This window comes from Melospiza georgiana, chromosome 3 (assembly GCF_028018845.1).
Source record: "Melospiza georgiana isolate bMelGeo1 chromosome 3, bMelGeo1.pri, whole genome shotgun sequence".
NCBI lineage: Eukaryota > Metazoa > Chordata > Aves > Passeriformes > Passerellidae > Melospiza > Melospiza georgiana.
Window position 1 is genome coordinate 72,780,654 of NC_080432.1, and position 21,468 is coordinate 72,802,121.

General features: G+C 37.1%; 1 protein-coding gene across 6 annotated transcripts in view; it reads right to left on the reverse strand.

The window, feature by feature from the left end:
- L3MBTL3 (L3MBTL histone methyl-lysine binding protein 3) overlaps nucleotides 1–21,468 on the reverse strand; it is a 78,260-nt gene that overhangs the window by 12,516 nt on the left and 44,276 nt on the right. For all 6 annotated transcript variants that reach the window (XM_058021097.1, XM_058021101.1, XM_058021100.1 and 3 more), the window contains exons 12-18: nucleotides 18,762–18,838; nucleotides 17,280–17,365; nucleotides 15,051–15,161; nucleotides 13,311–13,425; nucleotides 10,045–10,147; nucleotides 2,634–2,780; nucleotides 749–913 (exon numbers count right to left, since the gene is read on the reverse strand). In XM_058021097.1, coding sequence (XP_057877080.1) covers nucleotides 749–913; nucleotides 2,634–2,780; nucleotides 10,045–10,147; nucleotides 13,311–13,425; nucleotides 15,051–15,161; nucleotides 17,280–17,365; nucleotides 18,762–18,838 — 804 coding nt within the window. The remainder of the gene's footprint in view (nucleotides 1–748; nucleotides 914–2,633; nucleotides 2,781–10,044; nucleotides 10,148–13,310; nucleotides 13,426–15,050; nucleotides 15,162–17,279; nucleotides 17,366–18,761; nucleotides 18,839–21,468) is intronic.

Below are 21,468 nucleotides of genomic sequence, written 5' to 3' on the forward strand. Positions count from 1 at the left end.
TCACCAAAGTCCAACTCTTAAGAAAACAGTTCTATTTCAATCATCAGCTTTACTGTGAGCTGTTTTATTTACCATAAAATACCAACTCTCCTGTCTCTGTCTCTCAAGACACTAATATTGTTAACACAGTTCATATATTATAAACATAAAATAATGTAGCTCATGTAAATATATAACAAATGACATCTTCTTCCAGGGTGCCATCTATTTCTGTTTGAAAATAGTCAATAAATTAATGTAGCGATACTGTAACTAATTAAAAGTGTAGGGAATCCTATTGCCTCACATATCCCCATGAAAACACTGAACTGTGTACTTTTAGCTTCAAAGATAGTTTCCAAATTTGCTCTGGAGAAAAATATTTATAGTATAAAAAAGTTCTCATGTCATTTTCTGTCAAAAATACATGCCAGATACTGAAAGATAAATAATTACTTTTAATTTTTCCATGTTTGTACATATTTGTATATAGAAACTAATTTGGACATAAACCTAGGAAGAAGAATCTCAATTTCCAATAATTGCATTGTATTTTTCCTCTCCTCTAACATATACTTATTTCTTATACACGCTGTGATACTCCCTTCCCCTCTATTTCTAAGATAAGGAGAGCTGAAGAGCTTCCATCTCCTTCCCCACTGCTTTTAAGAATTCCACAGACAAATCACACTGGACTGCTTTGCCTGGTAAGTTGCACTTTGAACTGACTCCAAACACACTCAATGCTTTGAAAGGAACTGAGAGTTACCCAGGTGCCTTCTTTTCTTTCACATTGCATAACAGGGGCTTCTTGCAAGGAGATTTATTTTCTGCATCTTCCAGCTTGGTTGTTTCTGGTACAGTTTTCCCTGATGGTCGATTGTGAGGTGAAGATTTCATACCTACATGACCAGGGCTGGGGCATTTTCTGTCACTGTTTAAAACAAATTAACAAAATGTTTAGAAGTGGAAGCAGCAAAGCTGTTTAATTTATTTTTCTCTCTATGCACAAAAAGGAAACTGAAAACATCCAAGGTGGTTTTTTGGTTTAAGAAATACAGAGAAGTTTTTTTACTTGCCACTAAAAAAATAACTGTATACATGGCATTTTCAGTAATCAAAATAAAGAACTCTCTTCTCTATTAAGTCAATGGTAAAATGATTAGACAATTAAACAGAAACAGAATTTGCCTAATATTACTTCTGATAATAAGCTGTCCACTTCAAATATTTGTTACACAAGAACACTTTCAGGTATTATTTTTCTCCTATACCTTCTCTCCCATAACATATCGCTGTGCAGCCTTTAATGTGTTCTGTGCAGCCTCTTAATTGGCAATGAAAAAAGCAGCACTTGACACAGTCCCTGCCACTGAGGACTTTGCTCAGAGTGCCAGTGGATTCACTGTAATGGTAAGCAGGCTACCTGCCAGGGAGTAATTAAGTCACTTCAGATTTCTAAAATCCTACATTTATAACAATCACATCAGGCAGAACTCTTAGACAGAGGAACATTCTGGGTTTTAAAGCATGAAGCTGAAACTGTCTTTGAGATGGCAATTTAAAATACAATCTATTGAAAATATGTGGTCATTACAGTGGGAACTGGAAATCTTCACATTGTCACATTTCACAACATTCGAGCTTTCACATTTACATTAATGTAACCCTTGAAAAGAAGGGAAAGCCTCCTTTCCTTTCCTTTCCTTTCCTTTCCTTTCCTTTCCTTTCCTTTCCTTTCCTTTCCTTTCCTTTCCTTTCCTTTCCTTTCCTTTCCTTTCCTTTCCTTTCCTTTCCTTTCCTTTCCTTTCCTTTCCTTTCCTTTCCTTTCCTTTCCTTTCCTTTCCTTTCCTTTCCTTTCCTTTCCTTTCCTTTCCTTTCCCTTCCCTTTCCCTTCCCTTTCCCTTCCCTTTCCCTTCCCTTTCCCTTCCCTTTCCCTTCCCTTTCCCTTCCCTTTCCCTTCCCTTTCCCTTCCCTTTCCCTTCCCTTTCCCTTCCCTTCCCCCCCCCCTTTCTCTTTCCCTTTCCTTCTTAAATTATCTATTTTTCCCTATAGCCCAAAATAAGCACAGGAATCAATATCCACGATTTCTGAGATAAAATAATCATCTGAAAATAATCATCTTGGTATCACACTCCTGTGTTTTTTCCCAGTGCTCCTGTTTAAAGGCTTCAGCTACAGACTTCAACATTATTCTTGCAAAACTCACTTCCAGTAATTTGATTCCTCACTCCCACTGTAAAGACATAATAGTGGCTGTTCTTCAAAGAGCTACATTAATTTACAGTCACATCAATAACACCACTACAGCAAACAAAAGGAACAAAAAGAAATAATTTTCTAAAGGGAAACCAACTGGTCAACATTCAATTTTACATTCCAATTAACCACTTGGTAGTCTGGATAGTTACACTGAAGATGAAACCAAACTCTTGTTAAGCCATAGACAGTAAAATCAGTATCAGTCTTTGACAGCTCCATGACCTTTTTGATAAGCATTCAAAAAAACATTGCTCTTCCCTGTAAATGAAAATGTAGATAAATGGGCAGGCCTTTCTGAAACCATTCAGTCATTGCACAGTTATAAATCACATTGGAGAACACAGAAATAAAATATTGCTGTTAGTTATGGACATTGCTTCAATCATAATTACCTGATTACAGGAGAGGTGCATCTTTCATTTGTTTCCACTTTTCTGTTTTTGGGGATGGGACTGGCTGCAGGCATCTCCCCACTCAATCGGTCGGGTAAGAGGCTTTCTTTGTTCAAGTTCATCTCTGAATATGGACAGCTGACTGCACTAGAAGGTGAAGAACAACAATTACTCCTTATTCTCAGACACTTTACTGATTTAAAACAAAATGTCATTTCCTAGAAGTAGATGCAATAACTTAAAATAAAGAAGATTTTAAAAAATGCAGTAAGTAGTTGTACTTTAAAATGTAAGTAAATCCATCAAATAAAACTCTAAATTCCGCATTTTGTTTTGACAGCAAGTTGTGTCACACAAATTGCATTAATTTCTATTACAACGTTCATTGTGGAAAATTGCTTGATAAATGTTTAGCCTGCTCCATCATCATTTTAATGGTATTTATGCATACAACACAGGATGCCTTTGACTATACCCATGTCTCTCCAAATAAAGTCATATTACCATGGTTAGGTATTTATGTGAAGGAGGATATTTCTATTATGTAATGTCTATACAGAAGCTGCATTTCAAGGGCAAAACATGAGGATTGAAGCACATCCCCTTACTGCAGTGAGTGCCCCATCTTTGCAAATGCCATTTTGTGATACTCCATTAAGAAACTGATATTTTTACAGTCTTTCTTAACATTGATTGCACAGCTGCTGGGGAAATAATCTGACAATGAACATTGACACAATGACTTTTAAATACTGCTCTAAGAAATGTGAAAGTTGTGCCAAAGTCAGAAAACCTGTATTTGCACAATACGTAGGAAAGGGAAAAACAGCAACACAAACCAAAACACGTGGGGCTGAACTAGGATTTTCCTTTAGTAGAATGCTCTGCAGTGTTCAACTGATTAGTTAGCCAGACCACATACTCAACACACCAATGATAATATCCTATACTCTGAATAGTATATACATGTTACAACAGTGAATAGCATCACACTCAAGTTTTCAAAACTATATAAGGTACAGGACAGACTGTACTAAATATGATGCTCCATTTGTGGCTCATGAGCTATGACATTAACTATATTTTGAAATTACGCTTTCCTAACTCACCTGTATTGTTACAATGACTTCCATAATTTTAAAAGGTAAAACCCCCACAAGTTCTACAATTTTGCTTATTTTCTTTTCTGTGTCATGGACACAAAAGAAAGAAGTTACTGTAACTACCCATCTTTCCATAAATCACTGCAATGTTTCATTTGTTTCACTGATAGTTACATGCATGATTTCCAAAGAGAACTGTCTAATATAAAAAATGCTACCTTGATAGTCATGTGCCCTGCCACCTCCAAATTTCAAAAATTAATAGAGAAACAACAGCTTTCACTATAGTTTTCTTTCTAAAAAGCACAGCATTAAAAGAGAAAAAGGCATTTTAATTTAAAATATGCTGTCCTCTTCCCTTACCAACAAAGCTCTGGGTTCAGAATGATTATGTAACAGCTCCTATAATGGGGTTGGACCAATATTGCTAATCTAATTTTGATGTTGCCAAGATAAACAAAAAGTTGGTGGAAATTTACATTTCTATCAGCACTTGCATAAAAGGAGAAAATTCCTTAAGGCCAAGACAGTCAGCCCTTGCTGGGGTTATCAAGGCAGGATATCAACAGTATGTTTGATTTCTTTAGTTGGCACATTTGAAAACAGGACAGTATAAACATTTTTTTTAATACTATATTATTATTTTAAAATACTTGAGTAGCTATGCTGAACTTGAATTATGAAAGAAAAAAAACAGAAGAGCTTCTGCTTTTCTAGTCAAGATGGGATCCCTGTTAAAGGCTACTCCAAGCAGATGTAACAGTCTGCACAGCGCTGTAAAGGGACATGCAGCCACATCTCCAGGTGATCCAATGAAGCACAAAACAGGCATCTTTTTGCCTTCTTCTGAGGAACTCTTTGTTTACATGTCCAAATCAGATAGACTCCAGCCACCCAATTGACTACAAAACACTAAACTTGAAGTGTGGTACGCTTTTGTTAACGAAGTTTTTTAGAGACATGGAACAAAATATACAAATAGAAATTAACCTGGAACATTCACCTTTTATTTCTATTTTCTCTTAAGTAGAATGTGGCATTTTATTTTAAATCTACTTATATATGTCTACTTACATTTATTCTCAGCCTACTGGTTTTGTGTGTTTTAGGACCAGCCTCTGCCAGAGGACTTACGCTGCTGCATCTATCACAATGATTCTCTTTCAAAAGAAATACAAGATAAAAGATAAAGGCTTCTGCTCAGGAAAAGGTTTGAAGGCACCAGTGCTAGTGTGATTTAAGTTCTTGCTGTGACAAACATATACCACTGTGATGAAATACAGTTTTCAGAAATTCATGAATATATTGGTTAATCTCAGTTCTGCCATTGGTACAGGGCAAAGCATGTAATTTTCTTTTGGCTTCCTAGGCTCACAGAGGTGTTTTGAGCAATGTTTCTGAGCAGTTAAAGGGCTGTCACAAGGAAACACTACCAATGTGGTATTTAACTTCAGTTGTGTATTATTAAGCAAGGCTTACAGTCCCAATGAAATCTGACAATACAATTGTCAGACTCCAGCAGGTTTTCTGTTTACCAACACCACTAATAGGTTTTAAATTTAAAAAAAACCCCAAAAAAACAAACAAAATACCCTAAGAAAAAGCCTAAATATTCAGTCCTTTATTATAACTTGTCTGCTTATATACTACCTTTTCCCTTAGTATTTTCGGGAAAAACTGAAGTTGAATGACAGTTTCAGTCAACAATAGTTATAATATTAACAATGCTTTGGAACACCAGATTCAGATGACGTTTTATCTGTAATTAATCCTTCAAGTTGCTGTACAATTTTAAAAAAACACCTTGATAGTCCTCTGATGTTACTGTCACTTGGGGCAACAAAAGAACACGTGGTTTCCACTGTTAGCTAGGTTACAACAAAACACAGCATGAATGAACCTGAGTATGGCTTTGGATCAATCAGTAAATGCTCCTGAATCTCAATGCCTCCAGCCTTCAGTTCAGTTTAACTTGTCTACTACAAAAAATGAAAAAAATTAATCTTGTTATTCCTACATAATAGAAGTATTGGATTTATATAGGCCTGTAAGATTTTAACACAACTCATCTCAAGGGCTCAGAAGCGTTGGTGTTCAGGTTATTTATTATTAAATAAGGATTTTTAACTCTTCTGTCACCTTAAACCTGGATTTCTGCTCCAGCTTACATTTTGCTTTAGCCCACCATTTTGAAAACAGCCCAAGTTCAGAAGGTTGTTTCCAAAATAATCTGATGTCCTTGGCTTGGGGGTACCAAGGTCTGCCAGAGGCTCAGGAAGAATGGCATGAAGCAAAAGCAGCAGGTACTCAATGTGAAACCTCTGCTATTCTTCTGGCAGGACTGTACAGCCCCCAGCACTGCCCACAGCTTTGGAACCAGTCCAACACCAAGATCTCAGTTATCATTGGAGCTGCCTCAGTAAACAAACATTCACATTAATGCCACCTGACACACACACCCCCACACACGGGAGTAATCAGCCATCTCCAGATGCTGAAGGATCAGCACAGCACAATAATTAGCTGTCTGCAGGGCACCACTGAAACGGCAGCAGACTGGCTGGCAATCTGTGTGTCCATGACACAGTTTTCCAAGGAAAGGGAGCCACTGTTTCCAGAGTCCTGCACATGCTGAGTAAAAACAGCATTAAAATAAGTTTCTGGTTTTTACTGAATCATGAAAGAGGAAGAGAGAAAAAGGCAATGCACCATTCTGATTACAGGCCTGGGATTCTCAATTCAACAGAGGTTTTACATTACTAGCCCTTTCCAGAACTGAGGGAAGAGAAGTGTTGAGTAGCATACCCCACCTGTGTTTATTTGCAACTGCTCTTCTGTCACACTCAAGATCTATCTCTAGGTGCAGTTACGTACCTATCTCTTTTCTATAAAGTTCAAGAGTAGGAGGATAAAACTGGGCTGCTGGTAGGCATGGACCTTAGACTTCTCCAGACATTTGAAGATGCTCCTATCTTGTAGCAGTATGCAAATTTTCTGAAGCACAGATGCAATACTCTCGTCTACACCTAATATCAGAAGGGAACATAGGCCAGGATTCTCTTTCAAACTAAAGAAGAGTAAGGCAGCACTCTGTTAGGTCTAAGAACTTGAAAATGAAGCACTATCAAATCTAGATTATTAGTCTTTTTCAACACTTGGAATATTGTGCAAACTTGTATTAACCCACAGACAGGTCTCCTGGTCCAGCTGTACTGTTTGGAAATGTCACCAACACCAGCTTCTCATTGCCTTTCAGGTGCAAGTTACTGCTGAGCACTGCCAAGGGATGAAGCTCTATGAGAGGTGCATGAGAGCTCCAGACTGGACTAATGGATGGATTAGACTGTCTAGAGCAGTCTATGTCCAGGTGATCACAAAGCTGGCAACAATATATGATTAGCAAGAAACCTTCAGAGAAAAGATCCTGACAGCATCTGAAGGATGTGGGTTTTGTTTTTTGGTTTTTTTTTTTTCTTTTCATGATGGATTTTGTTAAGTGATCTCTTCAGGCTTTAAGAAAACATTTTTAATTAGTCTCAGAACAATCAATACAACTATTCTCTCTCACAAATTAAAGTGCATGTGTATCATCACAGCATTCATTTTTCAGGAGAAAGCTGCTTCAACAGTCTGAAGATGAATCAAGAAATCAAGAGTACTTAAGAATGGATTTGGCTGGTGCCAATGACCCTGAGACTGGCATCAAAAACCACTGAACAAAAAGATGTGACCTCCTGCTGACCTGAGCTTTCCATGTTTATGTAACATGTTCTCCTACAATACAGCCTCTACCACAGCACTTCAGCTCACTTCAGCTTGCACATAATGCACGGGAAGTTTGAAGTTTCAGGCAAAAATCTTTACTCATGAAGAATTGACTCAAAACTCTAATGAACTACTTACAACTGACCTCTTCACGCTCCTGCTTGAACTTGAGAATTACTGCATGCATTAAACATCAGAGTATACAATTCACAAGCACAAATATGCAGGTGATCTGCATAATGCTAACAATCTGTACGTCAGGCTGCTTCAGCTGCGCCGCACATAACCCTAGATCAAGTGGTGATAGATACCAAGTCCTTAATAACATCAACTCTTCCAAAAAGTAAATGCTTTAGCACTGCTATATAATTAATCACAGAGGCTTTCATCTGATTCCTAAGGAACAAGCTCTCAAAATTATTTCAGAGCTGCTTAGCATTTTAAATTATCATCTTTTCTGCACACAGGCAGTTATGCTTTGCACCTCATCACAAAAAAACAAGATAAGCATGGTTAAATACATTTCAAGGTTGCCAAGATAAAAGAGCCAAGGGAATGCTACCTGCTACAAATTTTAAAATCTCTTGGTTAATTCAGGAAAAAAGTGGCGGTAGAATGTTAGAATTTTTGTGGAAACCTGGACCCTCAAGTCTGTAGGCTCCAGAGGAGAACAAATCTCATTCTTTTCCACAGAAATACTCAGGAACAAAACTAGAGCATCATCACAGAGGGCAAATCAATAGCTAGTGAATAAGATACTTACTGGTAAAATATATTTGCTATGAAACAGCAAATATCTGTCTTACGTTCAACAAAATCTCCTTGGTTATATTTTTATACCCCAGAACTATCAGTTAACGTGCAAATAATTGGATTGCTTAGACTACAGTAAAAAAAAGAAGCACAATGAAATGCCATGAGTTTGTTTCCTTTCTTAATATTTAGGATGAGTAAGTATAACGACCTTTAAATAGCATGGAAAAGGTAGCTATAAAAGCAAAGGATACACAAAGTAAATAGACATATAACTCTTACTCATCCCTTCCATCTAAAACATTAGAACTTTTATTGCCAATGTTTATTTAGAGAGATCATAAATGAAAAACTTTTCAGACAAATTTACCTTTTTTTTTTTTCTCATTTTAAGTTTCAACTTTGGTATGAAACCCATGGTATGTCGACCTGATTCTAAGTAATTGAGATAGCACTTGATAAGGAATTGGAATTTACTGCCTCCTAGATTAGATCCAATGATAAATCATACAAGACTCAAGTCTACTAGAATGTGAAATTAAATGGGTTTCAGATAAGCAGTCAGGAAGCTTTTTAGGCAAATCTAGTTTAGTTCATAGTTTGTGCTCCTAACAGCACAAACAATGCTTCTGCTGCAGACAGGGAAGAATTTGCAGCAGAAGATGCCTTTTGCATATCAAAATGTAATCCAGTGAGTTTTTGCTGGCCAGATATCTTTGACAGGGATTAGTCAGAACCTCAATACATGGTCATACACCACGAATACCTTGTAGTGTAATTTGAGTCAACAGGACATAATGATCTCATCAAAAACGTGAAAAGATTGCAGAGCTCACTCTTGGATCAAGGAAGTTTGAAAAGATATTTTTAAAAATGTGTAGATAAATAACCAAAGCGCAGTCATCTAACCATATCAGAGAGCAGGAAGAACAAAGGATTATGACATTTGAGAATTCTATGACTGTGTAATGGAAAAATGACAACTTTTGGAAGCTCTAATTTGCAAAAAGGTAACAGGATGATATTTATGGTGCTTCATTCTCAACTTAACATACTATATTACTAGTACATCCCTTACTGAAACAGTCTGGATTCACTACACACTGGAAATATTTTTAAAATAATAAAATTTCAACTTGAGAAATGTTTTCCATTTACTCAGTCATTGTCTCTGTCCCTTCCATTCCATTCTCTGGTGCTAATATCAACTACTGTCTAGGATGGGATGTCCATATTTCTGAATATTTCTTCAGAAGGTGTCCAACAAAGTATCTTTAGAAACACTAAAAAGAAGCAGCAAGTTGTCATTCGGGAATACGTCAATGAGAATTTCCTTCCTAGCATTGCTCCAAGCCAACAAGCAAATCCTTACCCTTACCAACCATGCAGAACAAGAACACCCGAGCCATAATAAAATCAGTGGCCTCATATTTCAAGAAGTTAAAAAGTTATTGCTTTATATATATCTGTCTGTGATATTTTGCAAACTGGACAGCAAGCTGAGGAATCCTCAAAGGAACAAAATACAGAGTAACTGAATCTACCAATTGTGATAAAGAGTAATGTACAGCAAATCTTATCTCAGCACACCCTGGTGAAATGAAGTTACAGATTGCTAATGTTTATTGCAGCATGCTCACCATGGCAACTGAAATAACTGCATATTTAGGTTTACAAGATTTCCTATTTTTTTTCCAGCTTGGATCTGTTTTCTTATGAGCAACAATTTAAAAGAACCATCTGCACACATCCCTCAATTGAAAGAATAAAATAGTTTTCACAGAACATACCTATGATGGCCAATATGTCTTGCTCTTTTAATGTGTCCAACTCCCTTACATCCTGCTGTGGGACACCCTCCATGCTCTAAAGCTTCCACCAGTTCCAAGGGACCTGTATGCCAGGTGAAATTACAAATGAGACTCAAGAAAATTATATAATATTTAAAAGCTATATAAATATGCACAAATACCAGTGCATTGTAGCAAGCATGAGGAAATAAGCAAACAGAAACACTTTAATAATACATTCTGTAAAAGCATGATGGAGATTTAAACAACCTAATCCACTGGAGAAATAATTTTATTCCATGTGAATAAATCTCTACAACAGAACTACATTTGTATAAAGAACACAAATCTTGGAGGAATTGCATGACATTGAATTTCTCTTCTACTATCTACATTTATTTGGAACCTGGTTGTTTTGCAAGAGCACAGAAAAAGTAAGCTACCCTATCCCTGTTCCTGAAGACAGGGAGGTGTTTGTAATGTGTACTGTTCTTACACATTTTGAAACTGAAGTTTTCCAGTAAAAAATATGTGAAAATGAAGGCTGAAAATCCTACTAAAAACAAGCCATCAGATTTTTTTTACCTTTTCCCTTTTCTGAATTTGTGTGTCTACCTGATTTTCACCAACCCGTACAATGATGCCTGCAGAGACATCAAAGGGTGTCAAAAGGAGCTTTGAGGCCCAAGCAAACACGATGCATAACCCAGAGTTTCACAGCAAGTGGGAGACAGCTCTGCTCCAGCACACGACACTGGGAGCACCTGCTGAGCCTCTGCAGGAACGCATGGCCCCCTCCTGCTCCTCCTGAACAGCACATGAACTTGTATCTCCCCCTACAGATAACAATACAGACATGAAAAGGTCTATTTAAATGTTTTTCCAGATGAAAGATTCTTGTTCGCAGATGGATAATGAGGGACAGAGAATTATTATGTATAATTAGTCTAAAAGCCTTTTTTACCAAATGTTCCAGCTATGCAAAAATTACAGAACTATCACTACGCTGAAGTCCAAAGACATGTATAGCCTTTAATGACTGTAATTGGTGAGAGAACAGGGAATTTTACCTTCTCTACCTTTATACAGAAATCATGCTTATAATGTAGCAAGTAGACTCAGAGGAGGATTTATCTGAATAGAGACGTTTCTGTAAAGAGAAGTCTTGCTTCACTGATGTTCTGATTTTGAAAAAAATTAACTCCCTATAACTATTCTCTCTCCACTTAAAAAAATTTAACTCTCTAAAAATGTAATTTAAGAGAGCTACAACTGCTTGTCCATGTTTACATGAGAAGCTGCTGTTCACATCACTGTAAAACAATGTTAAAATCATCACCAATACTTGGCTCTTAACTCCCTAAGTGCTATCAGAAAGGTCATAATCCTTCATGATGACTTCATTACATCTGAAAACAGTATGAATACATGAATACTGGGAACTGCTCTAGACTAATATTGCTAACATTGCACAGCATTCACACAAAGCTTCTCATGTGAAAGGCCGGGATCTGGACCTCATAATTTCAAGTCCTATCATACAGACTGAGGCAGAAATTGCCTTGCAAAATATTTTCTTCCCTCCTTATGAAACCCTTGCAGAAGTCTGGAAATGCCTTTTAACTTACATGGAAGCAATATTAACATTTTTTAAATATTCCACATGGTAATAAAAAAAAATCATATTGTTGGATTAATATTTTATTCAGTAATCATTCTATGTTAAAAGTATTTGAGTAGATTATTACTTTTTTCCTATTTAATGGATGGTCAACTTCCTCTCCTGTCATATCATCCATTTTAATGTTTGTAGCTTAACAGAAATTTACTTCTACCAGTAACATCCTAAAAGGGATGAGCAGTGCCTCCTAAGCCACCACCTAGAGGAGATGACATGCTGGGCACCTGTACCTCGTTTCTTTTAAAGTCTCAAAAAACCCCAATTGGTATATTTTATACTCCACCTAGGTTAAGATTTTTATTTATATATCAATCTTACATAATAGAAAAGTTGTAACCTTATTCAGCTCTTCTGCCTTATGATACAATTTTTATACATGTGGCCGCAGACTGCTTTTCCCACTGGGCTGCTCATTCAGCACACAGGACAGCACATCTCAGATTAAGAAGCAGATATGCAGCATTCTGCCTTCTCCTCATTATTCACTTTGTGCTTTGGCACTTATGGCACTCTATTCAGATTCTGAAGGCAGAATGATTAACTTCCTAACAGGCAGTCATCACTGTACTGCTGGAGTGCTCAGAAAACTAATGAATATACTCTGATCACACCCTGGATAGGAGTAATTTCTTCTTGGCATTAATTGACTTGAGGTATTGTGATTTTCAGGTAACATATTCATACTTATCTCAGTTATTTTACATAATGTGACTTATCTCAGTTATTTTGCATTAATTTTTTTTCTGAGTACTTGGCATTGCTCAGCATTTTTTATTTTCCAAGCACAGCTGTTTCTGACCTTCTAGCAGCTGTGAATACTCAGCACTTGTGCAAACCACACCTCAGAGTACTACATAAACCAATCTCAGAGAAGAGCACTCACTTAAAAACTCATCTGTTCAAAGTTTGGCTAAAGTGATTTCACTGCCATTACCCAGAAACACGGTGGACTAGGCAGGGATATATTCACCAAAAAGTTTCTTCTCCCTGCAACCTTTCCCACTACTTCAACAAGTAAAGCAAAATCCCCAGAGAGGACAAGCTGGTAAACCCAGTGTTATTATTGGTACCATGCTCCCGTTAGATTTATTTTCAAAGTGGGCACCATTAATCCCTCTTTGCTCTGCTGAAGAAGAAAAGGAAGTTTGTTGTTTCTGAGGATTTGCCACAGCATCTGAAAGCAGTGCCTTCTCAGTGCACTCTGGGCTCCTTTGAGCCAAAAAGCATAGTAACCATCCAGAGAGATGTGAACAAAGGATCTTAAGAGTGGTACCCTGCACCCCTACTGAGTGCCACAGCAGTTTCAGTGCTGGCTTTGAGAGGGCCAGGATTTTACACAACAGATCTTTTACACCACTTCTGGTTTTGACTGTGGTTCCTGTATTTCCACGGCAGTAAGGGTCAATAAAACCATCTACTAAAAAGTGATTAATTACTGACTGTTGATTTTGCACTAAATGTCACATTTGCAATTATTTTGCATATCTTAGTGGCTTCTCTTCTTTGAATGGCACTGGCAGGGACAAAAGGCAGCACAGCACACATGCCTTTTACCATCATTACATCAGAGTGTGGTTTCCCTTACTAAGTGGGGGCTGGAGAGGGTGTCCAGTTTTCGTACACCAGCCTGCAGGATGGATATCAGGGCTGTCCACATCAGTCCAATAATCATAAATACTATCCCAGCCATCAAAATGAACCTAAAATACAAAAAGGAGAATAGTGCATTTTGGATCAGGAAAATTCTCCATAAAAGCAGTTTACCTGAGTAATCTCTAGAAATTACATGTCCGGTAGAGAAGTCACTTTCAGAGAACTATTTCAGTTACACACAAAATATATGTACATTACATTCTGGACTCAGGCATACTCTCACTAAAGTAAACAGTAAACAACCATATGTCATATGGTTGCTTACTGTATTGTCAGGCTCAAATCCCAGAAATAATGCAGTTCTCACATTAATACTTATATTAAAGCATGAATTTCTGCCTTTTTCATGTCTCGAAAAACACACAAAAATCCAAATGTTTTTAAATCTCCTGTTTGAACTGGATTTAAGAACAGCAGAACAGTAAAGCAAAGGACTACAAAAATGAATTTATCTATAAAAGACAAACAATCCCCTCGTCATACAAGCAACAGTTTTACTAAAATCAGACTATACAGGATAAAGAGTTGAAACTGAAGAGAAAATGAAGCATGTGACTTCACAGGACAGCACCAGTATGGGTTATGCACAATTTTTTTCACATGACAGCTAAATATCTTCAAATCTTGCATGATCTCTGTACCAGCAAACTCCTCAGATCTCTCACACACCCAGGTGTGGATGCACGTACACACAGACACACACACACAGAGCTCTTTCAACAGATGCTACAGAGTTAAATTACTGCCCTAGAAGTTACAAACCCTTTAATACATTAGACTGGGGAGTGGGATTTTTCTTTATTTTGGGATGGGGTTTTTTTCTGTTTCCTTTTTTTTTTTTTTAAATTTTGCATGTCCACCTTGAAGCAGAAAATGTGTAGGTGTGAAGATACTAGTTCTGATGAATTCCTATCAGCAATTAATTCAGATGATTCAAAATGAAATGTCAGCTGCATCTCCTACTTGAAGTAACAGGTATACCTAGTAAATCTGTACAAACTGCAAACATCCTTCATTTCTAATTGGATATCTGGTATATGTTAGCCCTTCTAACACTTAAGGCCTTCAGAGTGGAAACTGGTTTCATACAATGAAACAGAATTAATTCAAGTACACAGCTTCTGCAAAACACATTAAAAATACTTTAACTTCGTTTAATGCAATCCAAATCCCAAAATTAACAGAAACTTCAGAATTGCAGAAATCACTGACAAAGGACAAAAGATCAGGGCTCTTTCATATCTCCCATGTATCTATCTCTTCCCCTTGAAAACATTTAGAAACAGATTCAATTAACACAGACCAAATATTTTATGGTCCCTAATACAAATATCAAAGCAGCCCTTTGACACTTGATATTAAATAATCACATTTTTTGATAGAATAGACAATTGTCTTCTATCTGGTATTCCCAAAGCAATTTTCCAGTTATATTCAACTCTGCTCTCTAACTACCCACCTCAGCACAAGTATCGAAGAGGACAATAACACAACCTATTCCAAAGGAATCATGCATAAATCAATTAGTGAAAAGCAAGAGCAAAAGCTTAGCAGGACATAGCAATACCACTTATTTCTTTCCATGATTAATTTTACAACCTCAGGATTTTGGTTTTATGAAGTCCTCATCATTTACTTAAGTAGGATAGTACAATAATACAGAGGAACTTACTTTTATTCTATAGTCATCAGTATCTACAATGGTTGCTACTCTGATAAATACTGGATTTCTCTTGTCAACCACTTCAAGTTTCATATTTTTCTGAAAGCCATGAGAAGGTTTCTAGAAAAGAAGAACAATACTCTATGAAACAACAAAATTTCAAAATCTGATGCAGCTATAAAATATCTAATCCATCAAAAATTTTATGCCTTTATTTTTTCAAATCTGCCTTCCCTCTACTAGAAATTCAAGCATAAAAACATAATTCAAACTAGAATTATCAATATAGTGAAACAAAGTAACCACCTGGGGATTCCTGATTCTCCTGGAGTGGACTGGATTCAAGCCATCCAAAAATCTAAATGGGTATCTTCGGTTTGAATCAGTTTTTTTTCTTAATTTCTCTAGAAAACTTTTCCTTGAGGTTTTGGCCAACAGTTTCATTACAGTATTTAATAAGGCATTACATACCAGCTGCCTGAAATGTCTATGAAATTGTCTACAGGAAACATATTTGTGTTTTCTGGTATGTATTTTTGATTTCATGAATCAAACCCTTTTTCAGTCTCCTACTGAAAACATAACTAATTCACAGCATAACAGTAAAAAGCAGGACCAAATGCCTGGGTTTGTAATACTATTTTGATAAATTCAGTGTCTTTGGTAGGAGTATCAGATTTTGTGTTTGTCATCTGTGTTTATGAAAACTAAATCAAAATTATTTCCATTTTAAAGGAACCTATTCGCAAGAGAAGTTATGAGGTTTATTCTAATTTTTATGAAAATAATGTAATCTGTCACTCTAGGACTTTGCAGAGTATTGGTCTTTTTCCTTCAGCTGCAGTTTAAGAACTCAATTTTCCCCTCATAATACAACACAAAGCACTGTTACTGTCTCAGATATAAACAAATAACTTCCTAATCCTTGCTAGGAGTATTTGGCTGAGAATGTAAGATTGAGAAACATTACCAAGACAGACACACCTTGGGGTGATAAACCACAGGTCATGAGTAACTCTGGCAATCCACTGACCCCAGAACTGCTATAAACACCACATTTTGCCTTTTGTTAATCCAGTTCTCAGCAAAGTTGAGAATTAATGTCCCTAATATGAAAAGGTGAGGCAAAGGTGCTTCAGGGTGCTGTGAGACAAGGGCTGGGAGCTACCGGCCACGCAATGCTGGCTCCCAACAGCAATCCAAGATGAACAGAGGGAATGGAGCCCCTCTCCCATGAGGAAAGCCTGAGAAAATTGCGTTTGTTCAGCCTGGAAAAGAGATGGCTTAGGGCTGATCTCATTGTAGCCTTCCACTATCTGAAAGGAGCCTATGAGAAATATGGAGAGGGGCTTTTTACAACGGCAGGTAGTGACAGGAAACAGGGAAATTATTTCAAACTAAAAGAGAGTAGGTTTAGATATTAGGAAATAATAGTTTACTGTGAGGATGATGGGGCACTTGAACAGGTTGCCTAGAAATGTGGATGTCCAACCCCTTGAAGTGTTCCAGGCCAGGCTGGGTGGAGCTCTGAGCAACCTGGTCTAGTGAGAGGTGTCCCTGTCCATGGCAGGGGCATTGGAACCAGAGGATATTTAAGGTCCCTTCCAGCACAAGCCATTGTGTGATTCCTTTCTGCAGTGCTGACCAACACTGAAATCTTAAGAACTCAAAAAGATGGATCACTGAAAGAAACTAGCAAGAACAAAGATAAAAGAAAAGGATGTTGCCCATAAACACCAAAGCTAAGCTGGGGAGCTGCCTGTGGGTGCTGCCTACATGCCCTAGCTTCAAGCTTGCAGAAGAAAAGGTCTGCTAAAGGGCACTGAAAACAAGCCCAAGACAATGGACTAGATGGTCAAGCAGACTAACCTCTTACATTCTTTTTTACACTGCACCATATAAAATGTACAGAAATACAAATCTTCAAAATATGTTATCATGACTCAGCAGCCATCTCATTATTTGTAGTAAGTAGGCAGTAATTTTCCATAGCAAATTACACTCATTAGTAATACATTTGTAGCATTTAATCCCATTTGTAACAATTAAAATAATGCATTAATAGTTATTTATAATGATCTGATTTCTAACAGTGAACTGCAAACTTGCATAAAAATAAACCACCTGTTTGCAACCAATTAACTGGATTCATTTGGAAACATAGGAACACCATATATGTATTAAACAAATTAATTACATGAACTTAAAAGCATGAAAGAAATTAAAGCATTTTCTCACCACTTTAAAAGCCCTTGCAGGTGCAGGTAATGAACTGGTTTCTTCCAAATACTTCTCCCAAGAAAAATGCTTAGCATGTGGATAATCTGGCACAGAAGAAACACGAGCAAAATTAAACACAGCAGCGCAAAAAAATGAAGTTAATGTCTAATTTACAGAGTACCTAGCACTTTTATAATACTGTTTTGATTTATACACTGGACTTATAAAATCATTGCAAGAAAGGCTCTTCTAAATTGTCTCTGACAAATTCACCACACCGGTTAAAAGAGTCAACAATCCTCTCATACACACTACTGAGTACCTATTGTACACGATTGCTCTGGATATGAGAATATTCTGTGATTCCCTTTGCAATATAAATAATGTGGAATGGAAAAATCTGTCCACTTAACTGAGGAAATTAATTCAAGTAATGAACACTCATTCACTGGTGAACACTCTAATCAGTGATAGCTTTGTACCACGGTTGAGCACCCCTGACTACTTGTTAGTCTTTTAGTGAGCAATTTTTTACTAATTTTCTAACAAAATACCCTGGACATTATGAATAATCTAAAGACATCATCAAAGAAGATGTTGCCTTTCTCAGAAAATGTCAAATTTATAAACATTCTAGGGAAGAAACACAAAGCTTGGCTGTTAAAGAAAAGGCAGTGCCTGTCCTTCAAGTCTACACCAGAACTTCAAGTTTAAGTTTAAATATTAGTACTCATAAGCTAGAAGAGAACAAAACCAATTCTAATTTGTTTTACAAGGGATTCACTGAATAACAGGCTTCAATTAACTTCTAGCAGACAGACTGCTTATGACTTTTCAAGAATGCTGGTGATTAGAATTTTTGTCAAAGTTAGTATTAACCAATTGAAACCTTCTATGTTCTCAAACCCCAGATGCCAGTTTCTGCAACAGGGCATTTAGGTCATCCAGCCATACACAACAGTCCTGGAAAACATTTTGGGTTTCACACTAATGAATACACTTCCTTCCTTCATCTCTCTCACAGCATTTTCCTTCATTTCAAAGGCTCCTTACAAGTTTGATTCTTGATCTCATTAAGACAATTTTCTCATCAATCCGTTACCTTGCACACTCAGTTCACATGAAGATGTTTCTCTTATGTAATGATCTCATACACCTGGAATTTGCTTTATCAGCATTTTCAGAACATGAGTCTTACAGTACTTGTCAGCCATTCAGCCAAAATTACAAACTTGTTCAGATCTCATGGGATGCCTTTTGAGTAGATGTCTCTTTACTAAATCAGTGTGTATTTGCATACTTAATGCCAAACATCTATTCTACTTCTGTTTTCAATATATTAAGTCTTGTAAAAAAAACTACATCTCTGCAAATATCAATTCCTAATTAGAGAAACAAAAAGGAGAATTGTAAATTGTAATGATGTAAATTTGTAAATTTTTATGATGCTAGCTGACTATAGCCACCTTAAATCTTTTAGACATTTAACAATATACAAACCTGGTGGAGTGATGAGAGTTCTTTTATGTTCTTTACACCATCCAACAGGATGAATATGTGGGCTAGCTGCCTCACACCTGGAGGAAGGCGAGAAAAAAAGAGCCTGAAAAAGCAGCTCTTCATACACCCTGTTATGTTTACAAACCAAGACCTACAAGAGAGACTTAAATTCCAAACAATCCACAACACCTTCAACTTAAACTGCAAACATAACATGAAGACACAAATACATCTAACACAGGCTTGTTACCACCTATACAAGCAAAAGGCTTTACTTGCAATTTTGCTTGAACATCAAGAAAATAAGTCCTTTAAATTAGTGGTAGGTGTCTTTTGAGAAGCTATGATGCTGTTCACAAGCAGACATTCTTGGTAGAATCATGTTGGCTAATTGCAAGAACACCATAATCCCATCAAAGACAGATGGAATCTTGCAATGCCAAGACCAAAATTTGAAATCAGAAACTTAAAGATCTTGATTAATGGTCCACGTTGCACCTGGAGGTGGAGGAGGAAATCACATATAACTTCAACACGCTGCCAATAGCAAGAAAAATTCAAAAGTGGAATCTGAGTGGCTTAAATGGAGCTATAAACATGTTACTGTAACCCAGCAGCACATAAGCAAAGTAAGTCTGAGAAAAACTCTGAAAAAAAAACCCCAACCAAAACCCCAAACTAAAACAAAACAAAACCAAAAAAACCAACAAAACAAGCATTTGAGGCCCAAAACTACACAAAAGAATTAGTGATCCAAGACTGCAAACTGCTCTTCAGAAACAGATCAAACTCATTTACTCAGAGTTAACAACTTACTTCCCATATTTTCTGTAAAGTGCATCCTATTTTGCAGAACTGCAGTTGCCTGTGGCATGCCAGGAGAGCCACAGAAGACCAGCAGAGGCAGGGTGAGCTACATGTGCTGGCACGTGTCTCAAGCACTGCCACTGTGCTCACTGGGCCAGTTACATTGTGCACAGAGAAAATCAGAAGCGAGTGCTGGCTATCAAGTCCTCTTACAAAATCAAACAAGAGACACACACTGTAAAGAAACTGATCTAAAAGCAGACAAGAGGAAACCTGCTTAAGCCTTCTGTAATATTAAATTATTATATATAGAACTACATATCCTTATTACATATTGGGATGTTATTTCATAACATAACACATTTTGCACAATAAAACACAGAGTATATAATATATAAACCACAATGATTATATTAGTACTCAATATTATTAATAAAGGCAAAAAGTAAGACTGATCTACAGGAAAAGTAATAAGCTGTCAGACTCTGCTGTGAAACATGCACCATCCCTACGTGTGCATTGGTACTTACTGATGGTTTTTGAGTTGGCCAAAAAATTGACAGTACTTTTTTAATGAAATGCATTGTATTTATGTTGCCAGGATGACTAAGAAACATGCTGCTGACACAAAAGGCCAGCATCACTCTGCATGGCACTGCACCGTGCAAACACACTGTTTGCCTCTATTTAGTTTAAAACCCCCATATTATAACCATGTAATACCCATGTAGTTCTGCCCTTAAGGACCTCGCTTCTCTCAGGATCCTGCCCCACCTAATTTCTTCTTTAGTTAGATAAACTCAGTATCACAGTGCACAACCTCTCTCCTCCACTATTTCCTGTCCCTAAATGTGTTTCGGTAGCTGACATTAAATATTTCCAGCTATGCCCCCCTCTCTTCTGGAGAGCCCCACCAGCATTTCCATCTCTCCAGTGGCCATGAGCTCAGTGTCCCACTCACTGCAAGGACCCAGCAAAGCCAAAAATTGAAGCCTGAGTAAGTTGAAGTAGCTGAGGCCTTCATTCCCAGCTCCCCAGGGAGAGATCAAGAAACCAACCTTAAGCAGCCAAGCAATAGTCTAGACTCAAACACTGTGTCTCCCTCCTGTGTTTTGCAAACACTTCTAAATACTTAATGAGAAAAGAAAACAAACAGAGAGCAACCATGCATGAAGACACATACTTCATAATAATCACTGAGCAAAACACCAAACCACTCATGATCCAGTTTCTATTTAATCTCTCTCTGAAGTCAATGTCTCCATCATTAGCCTGGAGAATAACAGGTATTCTTGCCACTTTACCTCAACCCGAGTTACTAATGCAAAATACCAAACAGTGTGGGGCTGCTCTCTCTGAGTGTTACAAAATAATTGTTATCTCTATCTACCCAGAAAGTATTAGCATGCTAGAAGTTCAAATTAATTAGGTTCCCTTAATTAAAATTCTTCTAAAATATCACATGCTGATAATGTGCAATACCTAAAAGGGTGCAGTGAACTGTGCATGAGAGAAGAAGAAACTAAAGGTGAATCATGCAGGCACTCCATAGTCTTAAGATTCAAAACACTGGGTCTGCAGATCTGGGACACAAACATACTTTAGGGATTGCAAAAAGAAACACAGCACAGAAAAGATTGTAAGATTATAGATTGGACACTGGGCTATACCACATTGCAGTTTTGAACCTTCACTGCATAAAAGAAAAATGAAGGAGCACACCATGATTGAAATACATGGAGTAACTTTTTTTTTTTTTTTTTTTAATCTGAGAACTATTTTACATGGTGTCTAAAATTTGGATAAACTGCAACAACAGAAATGCAGGCTGGATGCTCCAGAACATGGTCTCACAGCAAGCACTCACAGTAGCCTTCTACCTAAACAGAGTGAAGCACTA